Source organism: Schistocerca cancellata, chromosome 5 (genome assembly GCF_023864275.1).
Source record: "Schistocerca cancellata isolate TAMUIC-IGC-003103 chromosome 5, iqSchCanc2.1, whole genome shotgun sequence".
In the NCBI taxonomy this organism is placed as follows: domain Eukaryota; kingdom Metazoa; phylum Arthropoda; class Insecta; order Orthoptera; family Acrididae; genus Schistocerca; species Schistocerca cancellata.
The window spans coordinates 275,078,458-275,101,532 of NC_064630.1; the positions used below are offsets into that span (position 1 = coordinate 275,078,458).

The 23,075-nt window shown below is 40.0% G+C and overlaps 1 protein-coding gene across 2 annotated transcripts in view; it reads left to right on the forward strand.

Annotated features, from left to right (window-relative positions):
* The window catches only part of LOC126187587 (band 3 anion transport protein), a 588,329-nt gene that overhangs the window by 552,618 nt on the left and 12,636 nt on the right, over nt 1–23,075 (forward strand). For both annotated transcript variants that reach the window (XM_049928766.1, XM_049928767.1), the window contains 2 exons: nt 13,187–13,395; nt 13,509–13,679. In XM_049928766.1, the coding sequence (XP_049784723.1) occupies nt 13,187–13,395; nt 13,509–13,679 (380 nt within the window). The remainder of the gene's footprint in view (nt 1–13,186; nt 13,396–13,508; nt 13,680–23,075) is intronic.

Consider the following 23,075-nt stretch of genomic DNA (forward strand, 5'->3'; position numbering starts at 1 on the left):
TAAAACAGATTTTAAAAAATCTTTGTGGTAATAACAACTACACTAGCACTCATAAAAAAAAACAATACATAGGGAATATTAACATATTATTCCACTTTGTCACACAGAAAACAAAATTTAGTCAAAATAATACCTGCATTTATATGGGCAGGAATAGAAATTTATTTAACTGATTATCTAAAAATATACAAGGGTCATTCAATAAGTAGTGCCCCACATTTGTTTTAAAAAAAGCCATTACTATACATAGACAGACGTCCTTGTTGGTGCTTCACATTTGAAGTTTGTTCTGTGCGCCGGTAAAGTTTTGAACCATTCTGGCAGATGCACAGTCATAATACAGTGTCAGAGTGGTGTCTACATACAACTCACTTTACAAGGAAATGTGCTGTTATTGAATTCTTTTGCACAGAAAAAGAAACCGTGGTGAACATCCTCAAATGTTTGTATGTAGTGTATGGCAATGTTGCAGTTGATAGAGGTACAGTTGGGTGATGGATAAAGGAAGTTACAACCTCAGGAAATGCAGAAATAGAGCTCCACGATCAGCCACGCTCCGGGCATCCTGTCACAGCCACTGCTCCAGACACGCTGAATCATGCACCTTCGGACTTCCATCTCTTTGAGCCGATTACAGATTCTCAATGGGGAACACACTTTGAAGATGATTAGAGGGTCAGTCATGCAGCGAAAACATGGCTGTGCCTACAGGACAAGGGTTTTTACCAGCAGGGAATATATGATCTTCCACAATGTTGGCATACGGCCATAGAATGTGGCTGAGACTATGTAGAAAAATGTGACATGGACAAGACATGTTGATGTATATTGTTGCCAAATTCTGACTCTTAACAATAAGTATGTCCTGAGAAAAAAAATGTGGGGCATTACATATTGAATGAGCCTTATAGTTTAAACTACAAAGTAGCTGGTTTTTGGAACGAATCCTTTTTTGAGCTAAAATATACATATAATGCCTGACCAAAAAAGAGAAGCATTTAGAAAGTGAGGATTGAGAGTATATGTTGATGCTATTACAATTATTACAAAATTGAGTAAAATTTACAAAGAACACCTACCATATATAAATACAAGGAATATACTGTAGGGTACTTATGTTGCACAAAAACATCTCTGCAAGAATCATGAGGATCTAAACCATGCGCTATTCTAATTGCCTTCTTCTGCAGCAACATTAATCTATTGAGGTGTGTATCTGCAGCAGAGTCTTATAATTCAGTACCATAATTTGTTAATTGATGTATTGTTCCATAGCAAACAGTTTTGATAGTAGGGTTTGTAACTATTTTTGCTAGGTGACTGAGTATATATAATCCACTATTAATCATCTCACATACAAAATTAATATTATTTGACCATCACAAGTTTCCATCTAAGTGTAGGTGTAGGAATTTGCAGCTCTCAGTGTCTCTTGCTTCAGTTCCACATATATTATTTATAGAGGTATGGTTAGAGTTAACAGTCTTGAGTGATAATAATTGTGATTCATTAATATTTACATCTTTAGATCTTGTTCTTGAAAATACTTAACTATATTTATCACTCCATCCATTGCAGAAGATGTAAGTTAATATGTATTTTTACCAAAAAACAGCAGAGACGTGTCATCTTCATAACTCATTATTTTGTAGTTTTGTGACTGGGTGACATATTCACATAGACTAAGAGGAGAAAGGGGCCAATAATTGACCCCTGGAGTACTTCTTGTTTTATTGTTTCACTAGAAGTTTGGGAGATCATAATTTGGTCATTAATGTGATAGGTTAGCTTCGAGCACTGCTTCTGGTTCGACAGGTACCAGGTTAGCAGTAGTGCTGCTGAATATTTTAAGCTATATGTCTGAAGTTCATGTTAAACTGAATCAAATTCTTTAGCAGGATCAAGGAATATGCCTGTTGCCAAATATCCTTCATCTATTGCTATGATGGTGTTATGGTTTTTCTGAAACCATATTGTGTTTCAATGAATAGATTATTTTTTTTAAATAATCATTGAGTTGTGAAAGCAAAAAGTATTCAAAAATTTCCCTAAATATGGGATTAATGAAATTGGCCTTAGTTTTCAACCTGTTTTTTGGATCCGTTCTTATATACCAATTCAACTAAGCTCATTTTGAATGAGTGTAGGTAGGTGTTGTCCCTAATACAGCAGTTAATGAGATAAGTTAAGTAATTCTTTGTGACACTTCTTAACTTGTGCATCTGATATATCATTCCAGGAGGCTGAGAGTCTGGTCTTTAATGTGTTGATTCTTTGATTTAATTCAAGTTTACTTACAGATCTGAATTTAAAGTTTGTACTTAGGCATGAACATTAAATTCAGAACTGTAAGTAAAAGTGAATTAAATCAAAGAAATACTTTGGGATTGTCCGCAGCTCATGGTCTCACGGTAGCATTCTCCCTTCCTGAGCACGGGGTCCCAGGTTCGATTCCCGGCGGGGTCAGGGATTTTCACCTGCTTCGAGATGACTGGGTGTTGTGTTGTCTTCATCATCATTCATTTGCATTACAATCAGAGGAAGGCAATGACAAACCACTTCCACCAGGACCTTGTGTAGTACGGCAGTGCGGGTCTCCTGCATTGTTCCCCTACCCTCTATCAAGGAGTATGCGACTTCATCATCATCATCGTCACTTTGGGATGAGCAAACGTTTATCTTACTATTTTGGTCAACAGGTTGAGTTGGAATAACACATGCAGTGATGAAATATTTATTAAAAATGTGCCAGATTGTTCTTGGCTGTTCTATTAATTTTCCCTCGTGCAATATGCCTATTTGTTTCTTATTCACATTTGATGATGCTTTCTGGTATTGATTAATGAGCTCACATTGTAAGATTTAATGACTGAATCACTGTGAACCTTTTCCCTGAAGTTCTAAATGTCTGCCTTAAACATTTTCATGACTTTGCATTACTTTTCCTTGAGATTGATAACCTTTTTATATTTATAAAGTAAGAAGAGGCCATGAACATTCTGCTTGAGTTTAATCAGACTACTGGGTAATTTCAGCCTTGGATTCATTCTGTGTATTAGAGTTCCTTTTGACATCTTTCACTGGACAACAATGATTATAATGTCTCAGAATTGTTTCATAGCATTCATCCCATCTATTGTTTGAGCCTTCTGTCTTATAAACACTATTCCATTCCTCGTGGGTTAGTTTACATTTGAGGCAGTTTGCATTATGATCATTCAGGACTTGTTTCTGTTCAGTAACATTTGTTGCTTCTGCAGTGTTTATACCTATGTACTAAACAGTCACAATAGTGGTCATTGCTGTGCTTAGTGGTATGTTTACTGATTATGAAATAATCTATCCTGCTGAGTGTGTAGTTGGTCACTCTTGTATCAGTGTGCTCTATGTTTACAGGGTTGTATAAAATCAATATTTCTGATAGCCCAAGTTAGTCATGTTGTTTGAGTTTGCATTAATATTCAGGGCCCCAAGTATACTGAGATTAGTGGACCACTCAGGCTAGCTGCTGAGCAGAGACTATTAAAATTCCTATTACCTTGAGCTTTGTGTAACTTCTACCCTTTCCCTTCAGTTAAAGAGTAATTGCAGTAATTTCTAGATTTATTTCGCCACTGTGTTTGTCCAGGAATGACGTTTTCACAGTGATAAGTGCCTCTTGAACAAATATAACCACCCACCATCTACAGTACCTATTAGCAAGAATATAACCTTTTAATTTATAAAATGTTAATTCCTCATGTTTAAGATGATGTTGAGTAATCACAATGACATAGGAGCCATGTTCAGTCACAAAAGGTGACAAGAGATCTAGTTTATTTCTGAGGTACTGAATATTTATGTACATTTGTTTCAGGACTTGTTTCCTATCTGATACATTACAGAACTGTTCAGACGAACTTGGCTCTTGCAAAAAACCTTGTTTACACTAATAAACATATTAATACTTTTGTTCTACCCTAGTGCTTTGGTTGGTGTGAAAGACTGAGGGCTAATTTGTTTATTTATTATGTGTACTAGTTTGGATCTTCCCTTTTTGGGCATGTGAAGGTCATGGGTAGTAAAAAAATGACCTAAGGTAGTAAAACATGACCTGCCAAATATGCTTACATCTACTAATTTAACATTAGAGAACTTAATACAAAACATTTTAAGATTATTATTTTTCTATCAATTTCCTTGTTCACACATGATCACTACCAATCATGTCTCTTGCTATGATTAATTACAATAATATTTGTGCTGATTAGAAGAACAAATTGTCTTAGAACATTCTGTAACAATGTAATTGCATTATTGCAATATATGTTGTAGACTCACCACAAATACAGTTGTATCATGTTTATCATGTTTCTTACTCACGAAACGTCCAGTTATATACATGACATGCACACCAGGTTTTATGACGCCCATTACATAGTGTGTCAAATTTATTTTCAGTAATTCTAGAGTTAGTCACTTACTGCGGCTATCACCAGTGATTCCTCTTTTCTTTCTGCTCACTTTACTTGCCTTAGAATTACTAATTACACTAGACACTTCACTTATATTTCTTTTCACATGTTTGCACATTATTTTACCTCATCATTGCTGCATAGATCATTCAGAATTACTGCTAGAGATTATTAGATTTTCTGCTCATACAATATGAGACTCACGAGTGGCTGATTGACATGGACTTATTTCTTATTTCTCATGTAGTTTTTTTAGTTCATCCTGCAAGACTCTTATAATGGAAATAATGTATAGGTTTTCCTTTATGATACAATTGATCGTCTTAGCTGCCTCACAAGTACACATTTCTTGACTATGATTGCTGCTTTTTGTTTACAATCTACACAGTTCCACACTGTCGCATAGTTATTGTCACTTCTCACTGAAAGATCCATCTTTCCGCACTGGCATTTTTGATTACACTGAACACAGACTAAGCTGCATTTAACAGTTTTTGTGGACTTTTTGTAACATTATTTTCATAACATTATTTTCACAAAACACTAAATTCAAAACATCTGCAGCTGACAACATTGTACCAGAGTCCCCATAATGTTCAAAAAGGTCTGCCAGCAATGTGTGCTGATGTCTCTTCAAGTAAACAACAAGTAAAGTGGAATGAATTCATTCTGGAAACACCTACAGCCTCCGACTAAGCCATATCTCTGCTGGAGTGCTTCTTCCACCAGGTATGCATGAGAACTTCTGTGAGGTTAAGAAGGTAGGTGATGAGCTACTGACAGGTGTAGAGCTAGGTGGGTGGGTTGTGAGTCATGCTTGGGCAACTCAGTCTGTAGACGAATGGCCCGTGAAAGGCAGAAGTCTTAGGTTAGAGTCCTGGTCTGATAAACCATTTTAACCTGCAAGGAAGTCTCAGTAAGTAAAGTAATCACAAAAATTATTGGATTGCTAAACAACAGCATCTTTTTGGTGTATTAAGCTTTATTGTGTGGAGTGCTAACAGCTTGTGTTGGACTTACTGAAATATGAGATAGATTAAAGGTGGCAATGTCAGTGTTTTCCATATGTTCCTTTCCTTGGCAATTCTGTGGAGAACATCCTTATTTCTTACCTTATCGGTCCACCTACCTTTCAACATTATTTTATAGCACCACATCCCACATCACTTCTGTTGCAATTTTCCCAGTTCATGTCTCACTACTGTACAATGCTGTGCTCTAAATGTACATTCTCAGAAATTTCCTCTTCAAATTGAAACATATGTTTGATGCCAGCAATCTTCTCTTGACCAGGAATATCCTTTTTGCCAGTGTTAGTCTGCTTTTTATGCCCTCCTTGCTCTCTCCATCATGGGTTATTTTGCTGCCTACATTGCAGAATTCCTTAATTTCATCTATTTCGGATGTTAAGTTTCTCCTGTAATTCTTCTTCAGTTTCACTGAGGATAATAAGGTCATCAGTGAATCTTATCATTGACAGAATCTGTCCGCTTGCTTAGCTGAGTGGTAATGTGCTTGCCTCTCATGCAGCGGGCCTGGGTTGGATTCCCAGCTGGGTCTGAGATTTTCTCCGTTCGTGGACTGAGTGTTGTGTTGTCCTCCTCGTCATTTCATCCTCATCACCGGCACGCAAGTTGCCCAGTGTGGCGTTCTTCTGTAATAAGACTTGCCCTTGGTGACCGAACTTCCCCGGATGAGGCCTCCTGGCCAATAGTGCCATATGAACATTTCATTTCATTGATAGACTAACCCTGAATTTTAATCCCACTCTTGAAGCTTTCTTTTATTTCTGTAATTGCTTCTTCAGTGTATAGATTGAACATAAGGATGAAAGACTATACCCCTACCTTGCACCCTTTTTAATCTGAGCACTTCGTTCTTGGTCTTCCAGTCTTATTGTTCCCTCTTGGTTCTTGTACATATTGTGTGTTATCCATCTTTGTCTGTAACTGATTTTCTCAGAATTTCAAACATCTTGCACCATTTTACATTATCAAACACTTTTACCAGTTCGACAAATTCAATGAACATGTCTAGATTTTTTTTTAAATTTTATTTTCTTTTGTCTTTTCCAGTCTTGCTGCCATTATCAGCTGCAACATCAGAACTATATCTCTGTAGCCTTTATCTTTCCAAAAGCCAAACTGATCATCGTCTGATAAATCATCAGTTTTTTCCCCCATTCTTCTGTATATCATTCTTTTCAGCAATTTGGAAGCTTGAGCTGTTAAGCTGATCACGTGATAATTCTCAGACTTGTTGGCTCTTGCTATCTTAGGAATTGTGTAGATGATGTTCTTCTGAAACTCTTGATAGTTTACCACCAGTCTCATACGTTCCATACAGCAATGTCACTTCTCCCAATGATTTTAGAAATTCCAATGGAACATTATCTGTCCCTTCTATCTTATTTGATCTTAAGTCGTCCAAAGCTCTTTCAAATTCTGATTTTAGTACTGAATCCACTCTCTCTTCCGCATCGATTCCTGTTTATTCTTCTGTCATGTCATTAGATAGGTATTCTCCCAAGTAGATGCCTTCAGTGTGCTCATTTCGTGTATCTACTCTCTCCTCTGCATTTAACAGTGGAATTCTCATTGCGCTCCTAATGTTACTGCCCTTGCTTTTAATTTCACCAAAGGTTGTTTGCAGCAATTTCATTGTAGCTTCTCTGCACTTTCTATTTATTTTGTTCCTAAGTGGTTTGTATTTCGGTATTCCTGAACTTCCTTGAAACTTTTTCTACTTACTTCTTTTGTTGATCAACTGGAGTATTTCTTTTATTATCCATTGTTTCTTTACAGTTACAGTTCTTTCCAACTTCTGTGATTGCCCTTTGTAGAAATGTCCATTCCTCTTTAACTGAATTGTCTGCTGAGCTGTTAATTTTCACAGTATCTATAGCATCAGAGAATTCCAAATGTGTCTTCTTTCCTTGAAAATTTTGTATCCCACTTCCTTGCATATTGAATCTTCCTGACTAGTCTCTTAGGTTTTAGCCCACTCTTCATGACTACTAAATTTTGATCTGGGTAAGTCTTACAATACAGTATCTGATTTTGAAATCTCTGCCTGGCCATGATGTAATCCAACTGGAATCTTCCTATATCTCCTAGCCTTTTCCAAGTATACCTCCTCCTCTTGTGATTCTTGAACAGAGTATACGTTACATCTAACTGATATTTATTGCAGAACTCCACTCTCATTCCTATACTCGTGTAACCCTTTTCTACTCCCTCCCATACAAACACATTCCATTCCCCCATGACTATTAGATTTTCATCTCTCTTTCCACACTAAATTAGCTGTTGAGTATCCTCATATACTTTGTCTATCTCTTCATCCTGCACTTGTGACATCAGCATACCTGAACTATTGATGTTGGTGTTGGTTTGCTGTTGCTTCTGATGAGAACAATCATATCACTAAACTGTTCACAGTAACTCACTCTCTGGTTACCTTCTTGGCTTATAAATAAGTAAAATAAAGAAATTATCCACCCATTGGAAGAATGACTGAATCTTTTGGTCTAAGCTAATAGACAGGTGTTGCTACTTCATTGAAGGCAAGCCTAACTGTGAAAGTAGTGTGGTCATTTTCCAGCTGTGCTGCAACTTTTACACAGTCTATCACATCTACATCTACATCTACATCTACATGATTACTCTGTAATTCACATTTAAGTGCTTGGCAGAGGGTTCATCAAACCACAATCATACTATCTCTCTACCATTCCACTCCCGAACAGCGTGCGGGAAAAATGAACACCTAAACCTTTCTGTTCGAGCTCTGATTTCCTACCTATGTAGGTTGGGCTGAACAAAATATTTTCTCATTCGGAAGAGAAAGTTGGTGACTGCAATTTCGTAAATAGATCTCGCCGTGTCAAAAAACGTCTTTGCTTTAATGACTTCCATCCCAACTCGCGTATCATATCTGCCACACTCTCTCCCCTATTATTTGATAATACAAAACGAGCTGCCCTTTTTTGCACCCTTTCGATGTCCTCCGTTAATCCCACCTGGTAAGGATACCACACCGCACAGCAATATTCTAACAGAGGACGAATGAGTGTAGTGCAAGCTGTCTCTTTAGTGGACTTGTTGGATCTTCTAAGTGTCCTGCCAATGAAATGCAACCTTTGGCTCACCTTCCACACAATATTATCTATGTGGTCTTTCCAACTGAAGTTGTTCGTAATTTTAACAACCAGGTACTTAGTTGAATTGACAGCCTTGAGAATTGTACTATTTATCGAGTAATCGAATTCCAACGGATTTCTTTTGGAACTCATGTGGATCACCTCACACTTTTCGTTATTTAGCATCAACTGCCACCTGCCATACCATACAGCAATCTTTTCTAAATCGCTTTGAAACTGATACTGGTCTTCGGATGACCTTACTAGACGGTAAATTACAGCATCTGCGAACAACCTAAGAGAACTGCTCAGATTGTCACCCAGGTCATTTATATAGATCAGGAACAGCAGAGGTCCCAGGACGCTTCCCTGGGGAACACCTGATATCACTTCAGTTTTACTCGATGATTTGCCGTCTATTACTATGAACTGCAACCTTCCTGACAGGAAATCACGAATCCAGTTGCACAACTGAGACGATACCCCATAGGCCCGCAGCTTGATTAGAAGTCGCTTGTGAGGAACGGTGTCAAAAGCTTTCCGGAAATCCAGAAATATGGAATCAACTTGAGATCCCCTGTAGATAGCGGCCACTTTGTGCGGCCACTTTGTGCGAATAAAGAGCTAGCTGTGTTGCACAAGAACGATGTTTTCTGAAACCATGCTGATTACGTATCAATAGATCGTTCCCTTCAAGGTGATTCATAATGTTTGAATACAGTATATTCTCCAAAACCCTACTGCAAACCGACGTCAATGATATAGGTCTGTAATTCGATGGATTACTCCTACTACCATTCTTAAACACTGGTGCGACCTGTGCAATTTTCCAATCTGTAGGTACAGATTTATCGGTGATTGAGAGGTTGTATATGATTGCTAAGTAGGGAGCTATTGTATCAGCCTAATCTGAAAGGAGCCTAATCGGTATACAATCTGGACCTGAAGACTTGCCCATATCAAGCGATTTGAGTTGCTTCACAACCCCTAAAGTATCTACTTCTTAGAAACTCATGCTAGCAGCTGTTCGTGTTTCAAATTCTGGAATATTCCATTCATCTTCCCTGATGAAGGAATTTCGGAAAACTGCGTTCAAAAACTCCGCTTTAGCGGTACAGTCATCGGTAACATTACCATCGGCATTGCGCAGCGAAGGTATTGACTGTGTCTTGCCGCTTGTGTACTTCACATACAACCAGAATTTCTTTGGATTTTCTACCAAATTTCGAGACAATGTTTCGTTGTGGAACCTATTAAAGGCATCTCGCATTGAAGTCCATGCCAAATTTCGCGCGTCTGTAAATTTTAGCCAATCTTCGGGATTTCGCATTCTTCTTAACTTCGCATGCTTTTTCCGTCGCCTCTGCAACAGCATTCAGACCTGTTTCGTGTACCATGGGGGATCAGTCCCATCTCTTACCAATTTATGAGGTATGAATCTCTCAATTGCTGTTGCTACTATATCTTTGAATTTGAGCCACATCTCGTCTACATTTGCATAGTCAGTTCATAAGGAATGGAGATTGTCTCTTAGGAAGGCTTCTAGTGACACTTTATGCACCTTTTTAAATAAAATTATTTTGTGTTTGTTTCTGGTGGATTTGGAAGAAACGGTATTGAGCCTAGCTACAACGACCTTGTGATCACTAATCTCTGTATCAGTCATGATGCTCTCTATTAGATCTGGATTGTTTGTGGCTAAGATGTCAAGTGTGTTGTCACAACCATTTACAATTTGCGTGGGTTCGTGGACTAACTGCTCGAAGTAATTTTTGGAGAAAGCATTTAGGACAATCTCGGAAGATGTTTTCTGCCTACCACCGGTTTTGAACAAGTATTTTTGCCAACATATCGAGGGAAGGTTGAAGTCCCCACCAACTATAACCGTATGAGTGGGGTATTTATTTGTTATGAGACTCAAATTTTCTCTGAACTGTTCAGCAACTATATCATCGGAGTCTGGGGGTTGATTGAAGTAGCCAATTATTAACATAGTTCGGCTGTTAAGTATAACTTCCACCCATACCAATTCGCACGGAGTATCTACTTCGACTTCACTACAAGATAAACCACTACTGACAGACACAAACACTCCACCACCAATTCTGCCTAATCTATCTTTCCTGAACACCGTCTGAGACTTCGTAAAAAATTCTGCAGAACTTATTCCAGGCTTTAGCCAGCTTTATGTACCTATAACGATTTCAGCTTCTGTGCTTTCTATTAGCTCTTGAAGCTCAGGGACTTTCCCAGCACAACTACAACAATTTACAACTACAATTCCGACTGTTCCTTGATCCAAACACGTCCTGTATTTGCCATGCACCCTTTGAGATTGCAGCCCACCCCGTACTTTCCCGATGCCTTCTAACCTAAGACACCACCCAGACCACTCCACACAGCCTCCGCTACCCATGTAGCTGCCAGCTGAGTGTAATGAACTCCTGACCTATTCAGCGGAACCCGAAACCCCACCACCCTATAGTGCAAGTCAAGGAATCTGCAGCCAACACGGTCGCAAAACCGTCTGGGCCTCTGATTCAGACCCTCCACCCAGCTCTGCACCAAAGGTCCGCAGTCAGTTCTGTCAACGATGGTGCAGATGGTAAGCTCTGCCTTCATCTCGTAAGCAAGACCGGCAGCCTTCACCAAATCAGATAGCCCCTGGAATCTAGAGCGAATTTCCTCAGATCCAAAGCGACACACGTCATTAGTGCCGACATGTGCCACCATCTGCAGCTGGCTGCACCCTGTGTTCTTCATGGCATCCGGAAGGACCCTTTCCACATCAGGAATGACTCCACCTGGAATGCACACGGAGTGCACAATGAATTTCTTCCCCTCCTTAGCCGCCATATCCCTAAGGGGCCCCATTACCAAACCACCAACCAGCTGTCCACCTGAATGAATAGCCACTTCCAGATTGTGACTGAGAGAGTGGAATTGATCACGCAGTGGCAGAACATGGTGCTCCTCACAACATGCTTAGTCACAATGACTATTTCACATCCTGTGTGAGGTGGATCCTCCTCCCTAATATCAGCTTTTCTGAATTAGTTAGACAGGAATCATCCTTACAACAATTCCCTTGGCAGTACTTCTGTTAGACCCTGCCCCACTATGCTCCTGATTCGCACCATCAATCTACACTTACACTTCCTTTCCGCAAGCTTGTTTTTCTTCTGTTCTAACATCCCCTCATCCAGTCCCACTCCTCTGATTCATTGTGTACCATCTACAAATCTCTCTCCCTGTAACATGGTGAACATATGGGAACCTCATTGATATCCTGTCCCCTTGCTAGCTCTTCCTCCCAGCCTTCAGCTACCCTTTTTTTCCACTCCTTCCTCCTCCTCCTCCTCACCACTTCCTTTCTCCTTCCACCCACTCTACATGTCACAACCCCTCTCCCATGGTGAACTGCAGTGCTAGCACACAATGTAGAAGGCAGCCATTCAGTTGTGTGTGTGTGTGTGTGTGTGTGTGTGTGTGTGTGTGTGTGCGTGTGTGTATGTGTGTGTGTGTGTGTGTGTGTGTGTGTTGTATCAGTTTAGCTCTGTTGATAACTAAATACTCCATCTATTAAAAAATAAATTATTCTTATTAGCCACATTTCCAACAATTTTTTTTTTATTATCTAGACTCAATAATTGAAAGCTACATGACTAGTAGCTGTATTAATTGCAAGCTGGGCTCTATTATCATGTATCATAATTTACAGTTGTTGATAAATGTATAAGCCATTATGTTGGTATCAAGGCAGGTGTTAACAGTAGAGAAGAACAGATTTTAACATATTTGAGGAAGCACCAGCTTCTTTCAAAGACCAAACATCCAGAAAATTTTACTATGGTGATGTATACTTTGACTTTTTCCGCATCCATGAAGTTTCTTCTTCAGAATAAAATGAATGAATGAGGCTGCTTGCAAATTTGGATTGCTCTAAAGGAATGATTTATTCAATGACATTTAATGGAGCGTAAACATTTCACATGGCTACCACAATATGGCTATAGATTTATTCAATGTCAAGAAGATGGTGAATAACAAAATAATTTCACGTACTTCATGGGTAGCTGCTGCAGCATGATATGATCTTTTAACTTACTAATTGACCCTCCTGTTAAGGTGTTGTTCTAGATAATGATAATGAAAATCCTCAAGGAAGATAAACACAATTGCAGACATGTCAATTTAGATACAGAAAACAAAAAGTAACATTAAGAAACAGGGGACTGATGACCATAGATGTTAAGTCCCATAGTGCTCAGAGCCATTTGAACCATTAAGAAACATTAACAACTCATAATTTTAATAACTATTCACAGCAATTTTGTTTTCTTCATTGTGTTAACATTGTATTAGAAAAACCTTTTGGGCAACTCAGTAATGAAAAATGTCTTTGAAAATTTTATGTATTTTAACATGACATAGTTAGGCTACCTATTTAGCAAGCATTTTTTCTTACTGCAATTTTTACTATTCAGTTTCAGTGAACCAAAAAAGAGTTTTGGTTATGAGATGTAGAGATCACAAACATTTTAATAATAATAATAAAAAATATTCTGAAATCTTTCTTTATTTTTTCCAGAGCAACGACTGAGTGCACTTCTTGTTGCTGTAATGGTGGGTATGTCAGTTTTAATGGCGCCACTTCTTAGGTTGGTGCCTATGTCAGTTCTTTTTGGAGTATTTCTGTACATGGGAATCTCATCTACAAGTGGTATTCAGTTTTTTGAGCGACTTAAACTCTTCTTCATGCCAGTCAAACACCACCCACAAGTGGCATACGTGCGAAGGGTGAGATATGAAATTTTAAATGTCTAGAATCATTTATTGACTGTATCTTTCTTTTTAAGAAGAGTATGTTTTGCATTATTAACACATTGATGTCAGCTTGTAATTTGTTTCAGGTTCGCACCATGAAAATGCACTTATTCACAATCATCCAGCTATTGTGCTTAGCAGTACTGTGGATTGTCAAGTCAACTGAAGCCTCACTGGCATTTCCATTTTTCCTCATACTTATGGTTCCTCTGAGGGCACAGCTTAGGTTTCTGTTTTCACCAGCTGAGCTGAGAGCTGTAAGTAATTTTGTGGATATTTCTAATTACAGTGTGTCATTATATAAATGAGGCATGAATATGCCAGGTTCAGTTAGAATTTGTTTAAAGAAATCTTAATATGTGACACTATAACTGCTACTCATGCATAATAACAGACACATACAGACATTGATGTTGTAACCGAGAAGCATTCACCAATGCATAAGAAATATCTTGCCAATGGTCTTGTCGCAGTGGTAACACTGGTTCCCATCAGATTACCAAACTTAAGCACTGTCGGGCTGGGCTAGCACTTGGATGGGTGACCATCCGGTCTGCCGAACACTGTTGGCAAGCGGGGTTAACTCAGTCCTTGTGAGGCAAACTGAGGAGCTACTTGATTGAGAAGCAGTGGCTCCGGTCTTGTAAACTGACATATGGCCGGGAGAGCAGTGTGCTGACCACATGCTCCTCTGTATCCACATCCAGTGATGCCTCTGGGTTGAGGATGACACAGTGGCTAGGTGGTACCGTTGGGCTTTCATGGCCCTTTCAAGCAGAGTTTAGTTTAGTCTAAGAAATATCTCCTATAATTGTCAGCATTTTATCACCTGTTGTTTTGAGTATTGTTGTAATGAAATTCAGTAGAAATATCTGCTGTAGATATGGAATGATTTCATCTTTTGCAGCTCCTATGAATATCAAAAATACCTGGAACTTCCAGGGTCCAAGCTTGCCAACAATGCCCAGTGGTAACCCAAACTATCACAACTTTTGTTCTTCCAGTATGCAATTCAATGCTTCTAATTGTGTGCTATAGTGTGGCACATATGATATTTCCACATAATGCATACTCAGCAATTTCTGGAATTCTAGATAACATATGATTCACACTGTCACATTACCATCACTTTGTCTTCACTCTTACATTCTGTATCAAATCATTCTGTACCATGGCAAACATTTATACAGTATTTGCGGTAACTTTATCTACATTTCAGCATATAATAAATGCCAGCAGGTCATAGAAACAGGCAGTGCCATAATTGCATAAGTAATCTGCTACTGACAAAGTACTGGAACAGAAGCAGTTGGTTCCTAGATGTTCAGGGAAGGCAAGTCACAAAGTTTTAATATTATTTCACCTTAATTAATTTTTTGATTGTTTGTAGGTACATGTATTCATTTCCGATAAACATTGAAATCCCGATTTGGCAGTACCATAGCAAACTGCTAGAGATGCCAAAACAAAATGGTGCCACTCTCTTGATAAAGTAAAGTATCATGTGGTAATTAATTTTCAGCAGCAGCAAAAATGTTGCAATTGTGTCACTTGTGCTGGTTTTTATGTGTTTCTGGGTGTTCCAGAACCTGCAACAAACAAAAAATTGACTGCAGTACTTTATTTGTTCAAGATGATAATTAAAACTTTATGACTACCGTAGGGGCGAGACCAATTTGTACCACTCTGTACGGTGAACGGTGCAGTGATAGGCTGGTGAGGCCCAGTGACAAACTGGTGCCCAACATTTGTGACATCATGCCAAGTAGTGGTCAATGGTCTATCAGTGAGCCAAGGCCCTGACATCAACACCACATTCCTTCTTGCTGTGAATGCATTCTACCATTGAGCACCTGAATCCAGGCAGCTCTCACCCAGCTTGCGTTCACTGTGGAGACAAGGGACGACTACTGTGCCTCATACATGACCTGCTGCCCCCTCGAAGGAGTCTAGTGGTGGCATGCATGTACTGCAGGTCAGCACTGCTGTGGCACTGAGACCCACTGGGGAGACAGTGCAGGAGGCAGCTAACCCAGCCCAGTCTCAAACCCATGGCTACAGCTGATTGTGCCCAGTCGTCTCGTCATCTAGCATGGCCCTAGTGTCGTGATGCTGCTGGACTCTGAATGAACCTGCTTCAAAATTCACAGCTATTTGTATGGCTCTGGGGTGAATTTTTTGCACTATTACCCAGTCCTTGGTCATTTAGGTCATAACATCATTCTTTCTGTGGTATGGTGACACTGCTCTGCCTACTTCGACCATTACTGCTGTGTGGTGCAGGTTTTTCTGAGCACAGCTGGCCCATCCCTTGGGGTATTGCCCAGGATTAGTTCCCCACTGTGGCTACTTGCACCATTGATTTTAATGTAAGTGACACTCAGCCAGATTTATACCAGACTGGCCCTTTAAACACTATACATTTACTACACTACATTTTACAGCCGCTTCCCATCTTCCTTAAGCTATGCAAATTCATTCTCCATCTTGCTTAGGGGATCCAGTCTGCTGGAACCTGGATTACTCATGCACTGCATTTCTGAGCTGCTCATCATCTTGGATAAATAAAAGCTTTACAAAGCAAAATCAGAGTCAATCTCATGCTAGGAATTGCAACACTCGAGGTTACAGTTACCTGTCATGCACCATCTCGATATGTTCAATGTGCTGCATTAGTTGCTCTGCAGTAATCCACCCCTCTTGTGCCCCTACCATCCGACTAAGAGGATAAACTAGACTTGGTTCCCTGGAATTATTGAAGAGAGTAAGGTTTTGCGTAGGCAACATCTCTAAGAGTTCATCTGGCCAATAGAGCTCTGGTTGGGTTATATTTAAAAGAGTAATTCCTTCCATTGTTGCTGGTAAATGAAACATGGGTCCCATAATATGACACATAGTTCCATTATTCGACAACCCGTTGCCTCTAAAATCTAACTGCCTTGTACCCATGAGTTTTCCTTGTCCATAGCAACTTGCCACCACTATTATTTTGTTGCACACTGCTATACCAAATGTAGATCCACTATCTGGAAGTAGGGCTTGGATTACATCATGTCCTTTCACATCATTGACTGTCCATCTTGCAGCTGAACAATTGTATGGCACATGCATTTCCTCCCAACTGGATCTCACGAGTAGGAGATATGGTGACCACCCTGTTCTAGCATTGCTGTACCTCACTCTTGATCATTACCATACATCAATCCCCATCTTCTGCTATCAGCAACACACCATCCTCTTTTATCTGCACAAGCCATACTGTATAGGTGTGCACTGTGTAATACCTAAATAATGCATGCTCGTCCACCACTAACAACTGCACTGACAAATACAAGTGTGCACTATATGTTTTTACTTCCACCATAGCACCATGGTAGTAAGAAGGCAGGTTCTGACTGTTAGGCTCTGCTACTAATTTTAGTTCTGGCAGTAATTGTTTCTGCACTTTCTTCAGCCTCTTCAGATATTGCTCGGGTGACACTAGGATGAGACTCAGTTACTCGTGTAGTGCCTGATGAAAGGCATCCTGCAAGCTCGCTAGCTCTACTCTTGCATCTCAGGCACTATCTCCAAGTGACTGCAACAGTCTTATTAGCATTATTCTTGCATCTAATACCTTCATATGTGCTTGAATGACATCTAAATCCTGGCTTAGAGTGCTAGCTGACAGTCTAGCATAATCTGTTACCTCTTTACTTAGTTGTCGAAGCATGCGCATGTTGTTCAGCATGCTGCTCTCCAAACTTACAATCCATGGGAAATGCCAGATTTCCTTCTATCAGTTCTCTTGTGGCTTCTGCTGTTTTGTCATTTTGTTTGCATCCAGTGTCCAAAATACTGTGTTTAGCATCCTTTTTCCTGCATCTGGCTATCCTCTTTTTTTCTCCTTTGCAATTCATACTGTACTACTACTCCTATACTTCCTGCTTCTGCTCCTTCAACCATGCATACACCATGAGCAGTGTCTTGTGCTCCACAGAGTACTCCATTTCTTGTTGCTAATTCTTGACAACCCAAAAATACCTCTTCCAACCTCCTTGTTTAATTATGTAGTTCCCAAACATTAAACATCAAACTTAATGTCCACTCCTAGCCCAACAGCATCACAACCTACTGCCTGGGAAACAAAACTCCTCTGTCCAGATTATGATCTTGCAGCATCCCTACTCTGCCGCAGGAAAGAAGGTACAGCACCATCGAGACCAGCATTCTTCCTTTCTTGCCCTTGCCGAACAGCAACCTGAGGCGGGGACTACTATCATCTCCCCTGCCTCCAGAAACCCACTCTCTCCAATCAGCATATCTCACACAAAAATTAGAGATAATCCTTACCCTGACATAACCATACAATACTGCCCATAATCTATACAACACAGGAAAAACGATATTGCAAGAATCTTTAAGAAACAAAATATTTTGGGTGCCTCCTCAGCCTAAACAAATAAGGTATGTGAGGTCCTAGGTCCTCCTTCTCCTGTTGCTTTTTCTTCTACTCCTTATGCTTTACTCTTCTATTTGGTTCTAATTATATTCCCCCTGGGATTGACTCTGGCACATCCTTGAATGATTGTAAGCATCCAGCGTGTACAGTCGTCAGCCTTGTTGTCAACTGTGTCTTCAAAACACACATGATGTGGATTCAGTCATTTGGTATGGGCCCTCGTACCATGTCACAAATGTTTTTGTCTTCCATTTCTGAGTACATAGACTTGACAACATCACCCACAGGCCCACCTTGTACTGAGATAATGTTCCTGTAAAATTTACTGCCTCCTCTTGGAGGCATTGCCATAATGTTCATTTGTTGAACCCTTTAGCAAACCTCCGTCACAATTCTCATACACACTCGGACTGACTTTCTGCTCCTGTTTCCTTTCTGTCTCATCATAACGTATGATGGTGGCATCTTTTTACCATACACCACTACAAATGGTCACAATCTGTGCTGAAGTGTTCATGTCCTAATCGACATGGTGGGAGTTAACATCCTTCCACTTGACTGAGGATGAAGTGGATTATTTTTAAATTTTTTTCCCTCTCAACAACTGACACAGTTCTTTCATAAAGTCTGACCTTAAGTTCCCTTAGTTTGGCTGGTAAAGCCACTCGCAGTCCTAATCTAGTCTCCTTACATAACAACCCACCACACGCAGTGAACTGTTACTGCTTGCTGTTCTGCTTACACTGTGCTGCTTGCCACTCAGCAACTTCTTGAACTAGTGCTTGTATTGGCACTACCTTCCTGCATAGTTTGTTGGCATTCAAAGCAGCATTGTCACTACTTTAAACTTCCTCCTGTACAGGCAATATCGGAAGTATGGTACTCCATAGACCTGGCTAAGCATCTTCCTCTGTGTTGTAGAATAATTCCTCTCAGCTCCACTCAATTGTTTTGATGCAAAAGCAATAGGGTGTTCCTCTCCATTGACCTCCTGGCTCAAAATTCATGTGAGAGCATGGTTCAACCCATCACATCGTAATATATATACTTACTGAAAATTCAGAAATGCCAACATTGGGCTCAAAATAAGTACTTCCTTTAATTCCTCAGTTGCTACTTGACACTTCTCAGACCACACAAATTTGATACCCTTTTTCAGTAATTGTGTAAGTGGTCATGCTGCATCCATGAAGCCTCTCACGAATTTTCTACAATAATTTTCAAGGCCCAGGAATGATTGTACCTTTTTACTTGTCCCTGGTACTGAAAATTTTCACACCATCTGTATTAACCATCGATAATTCCCCACACCATACTTAACTAATTACATGACCAAAGTAACTTACTTCTTCCAATGCAAAATGGCACTTCTAAGTACTCAGTGTCAAATGTGCTACCTGTAACCTCTTGAACATTTCTCTCAGTGTCTGCCTAAGTTCCTGCATATCCCTTGAAAAAAGAATTATGTCTCCCAAATACACTAAACACTGATGATGTTTAGTCCTTTCAACACCCCATCTAACAATCACTGAATTGTTGCTGGTGGACTCTTAAATGATATAGCATTCTCCTATAATGATAATTTCCCCTAGGTACTGAAAATGCAGTCTTTCATGTATGTTTTGGAGTCACGTTTAGTTGATGGAACTCACTCCTCAGGTCCATTGTCGAGAGATACTGGCACCACACAAGATTATCATGACTTCTGTGATGTTTGGAATGAGTTGGGCATCTATTGTTGTCTTACTATTCAAATAGCAATAGTTGCAACAGAACTGATAATTCATTGAACCAATTATAGAGTTTTTCAGTATGATTACAGTTCCTGCCCTCAGAGACTACTACTCTCTTCTATTACACTGCTAGCTAACTGCTGATTGATAATTTCTTTTAAAATTGGCTGCAGAGACTGTGGTTTTCTTTATGGCCTCCGGCACACTGAAGCTTCATTAGCTGTAGGAATCCTGTCTTGCATCAAGATCATTGCAGGCAATGGCCACAATGGAAAGAAACGAGTCTTGAAACTCGTAACAACAGTTCTTCCATTGGTGCCCTCTCTGTTCCCCTCAAATGCTTAACTTTCTCATGCAATGCATTCTTAGTTGCATCCTGTGCCTTTTCATAGCTTACACCTCCTGTGGAGCAATTTCCTCTTTTCCTCATGTGATTATGTTGATTTTTCTGGCATGATAAATGTTGATGCTCTTCATGGGTATGCAGCTGAATTTCATCGTACTAACGACACAATATTTCAATAGTCCAGCTGGCCACCATCTTCAGGTGAGATTGCAGGTGCACAATCACGCCAGAACTGAGGTAACATGAGATATGGCCGCTGTGTCTGATGTTACCTCATTTCTGGCATGATTGTGCACCTGCAGTGTCATGAAGATGGCAGCTAGTTGAACCGTTGAATTATCGTGTCATCAGGACAATGAAATCTGGCCACATGCCCCTGAAGAGCATCAAATCTTCATCTTCCAGAATTTCTAACATTACCACTAACATTCCCTTTAAAAACTTAATCTTCTCAGCACCAAAATTATCTGCACTGATAGGTATTACCTGGCCTTCATCCCTTTTCTGTATGCGTACAGTACTTCGTCTTACCAAACAATACGCTGCATGCAATATGTCACTGTCCTCCAGCGGTACCACTATACACAACATATTGTCTGGTGAGGCCAGTTCCACATTCACACTCAGTGACTTCCCAGTGCCATTCGACACACAGTCATGCGAATTAAGCCTTAACAGGATTGCCTTGTGCAATAGCTGCTCCTCGCATCAGATCAACATTTGCGACAACTTCCCCTGGTCGGAATATCTCCTCACCAAGTTCCAAAATACATCTTCAAAAGTCATTTATAGCATGACACTGATGCAGGAAGTCTAACCCTAGGCTCATGTTGTAGACTTTGTTTGTGTGAGACACCACTTCCATACAGTGCCTAAACTTGGTTACCTCCAGTTGAAAATTCACCATTATCAATCCCAGTGGCCATACATCGTTATCCCGTGCCCTTCATATCCTAATAGTTTGTTGATGTAATTATAAAATAGTATGATGTACACTGTCTGACGAAAAAGTGAAGCACCCAGATGGGGAGGAGGAAACAAAATGGCACTTCATAGGTTGGGAGGGTATGTGTCTTTATTTCAGTGATTACAAAAATCAAGCCAAATTTACAAAGAACTTGGCACTATGAACCCACTTGTCAGTATGATGTTGCACCTCCTCTGATTCAGTTGAGAAAGGTGTTATGAAGTTGTATTCTCTCCTGAGGAAAGTTGGCACATGACTGTTGTAACTAGTCATTGATATCCTGGATACTAGCTGTGGGACAGAGTTTACGTCTGAGTGTATTCTACATATGTTCTATCGAGCACAGATCCGGGCATCTTGCTAGTCATGGGAGCACCTCAAAATAATGCAGGCAGTTTATAGAGACATGTGCCATGTGTGGATGAGGATTCTCTGTTGAAAAATGACTCCGTGATACTGTCACATGAGAGGTAACAGTTGAGGACACAGGATATCTGTGATGCACTGTTGTGCCATCATATTTCCCTCAGTCACTAGCAGCTGTGACCTGAAGTCATGTTCACTTGCTCCTCACATAATGACAGCAGCAATAACATTACAGTGCCTCTCCTAAACATTGGAAGGATGGAGCTTCTCCCAAGGTCCCCACAATACTCACTGACTATGGTCATCTGTGGTATTGCAGCATCACAATCCGTGTCTGGAAACAATTTTGATGCTGTTCATCAGCAGTCTGTGCTTCCCGGTCATGGCACCATTCCAAATGCAAACCATTTGTGGTGAAGTGTTAACAGCAGCTTAAACTTGGGATTGTAATTCCCTAGTCCAGCTGCTGCTAATCTCCGGTGCGGGATGATGCAATAGTTGCAGAGAGCCCATTACTTGTTCTCAGATGGCAGGCTAGATGTGCTTGGTGCGCAATATGGTGACCCTCCATTGTGGTGGTCAGACATGGTTGACTGGAATCTTGATGATGAGTATGCCTGCCCTCATGTTCCTGTGCAGCCCAACATCAAGCCAATGTCACTTCTGAATGTCCCACAAATCTGGACATTGCACAATCTGACCAGCCGGCCAAATGGATATCCAGAATGAGGTCCCTTTCAAATACTGTCAGGTGCTGATAACATTGTCTCATATGAGTACACAGATCTCCATGTCCTCCAAAATGATCACTCAATGTCTGATGCTGTTCACAGCCATTATATGCTGATACCTAGCCAGGCTTGCTTGTAACATGGGCAGCAATAACGCATTCTTGTGGCTATTCAGTCTGCCACAGAGGATAGCAGTACTAATCATTTACATACTTGTTGATGGTGTGAATGTACAAAGTTACATTGTCATCTAACCATCTCACCTGGGTGCTTCACTTTCTTTGTCAGGCTATGTAATAGGTTTGTCTTCATTTTATTCTATTTCATAGACTACATTAAAAGCTTTGTTCATATCAGTGAAACGTGAGTCATGCAATATTGCTTAGTTGTCTGACTTTTACTAAGCAGAAGCATACACTTCACAATACTACCCCAATTTTACTTAGAACACAAGCTGAGGTATCTAAAAGTTATGCATGTTAAAGTCTTTACTTAAAAAAAATACAAGGCACTTTAATGGGCGTAAGTCTGTGGGAAAACTACTGAGAAAATTTCAGTTTCCATAAAGAAATGAACACTGCCATTCTTACGTGAAATCACATTGTCATTCAAAATATGTTCTCCCCAAATACAAATATACACTGATGAGTGAAAACATTATGACCACAGCCTATCACAGTATTGAATGCCACCAGGTAGCATTGTGGGCACGTGATGAGTGGTAAAGAAAGTACATAAGTGGAACAGATCTGAATGGGCAATCATTCTAATGACAATATGGACCACAAATTGGGAAATACAGGCGCAAGTGACTTTGAAAAAGGGCAGATTGTTATGGCCCAGCATCTGGGAACATGTACCTCTTAAATGGCAGTGCTGGTTGGCTGTCCATGTATTACTGTCATGAGTATCCTGAAATCACGAGCAGGCATTAAGGTGCTGGACTTCCATGCCTAATCACAGAATGTGGAGGTCAAAGGCTCTTTCTGTAATGTAGGTCAGATAGCAATCTGTGGCAGATCTGGTCACTTTGTACAAAGCTAGTGCAGGCACAAGTGTTTCAGAGCAC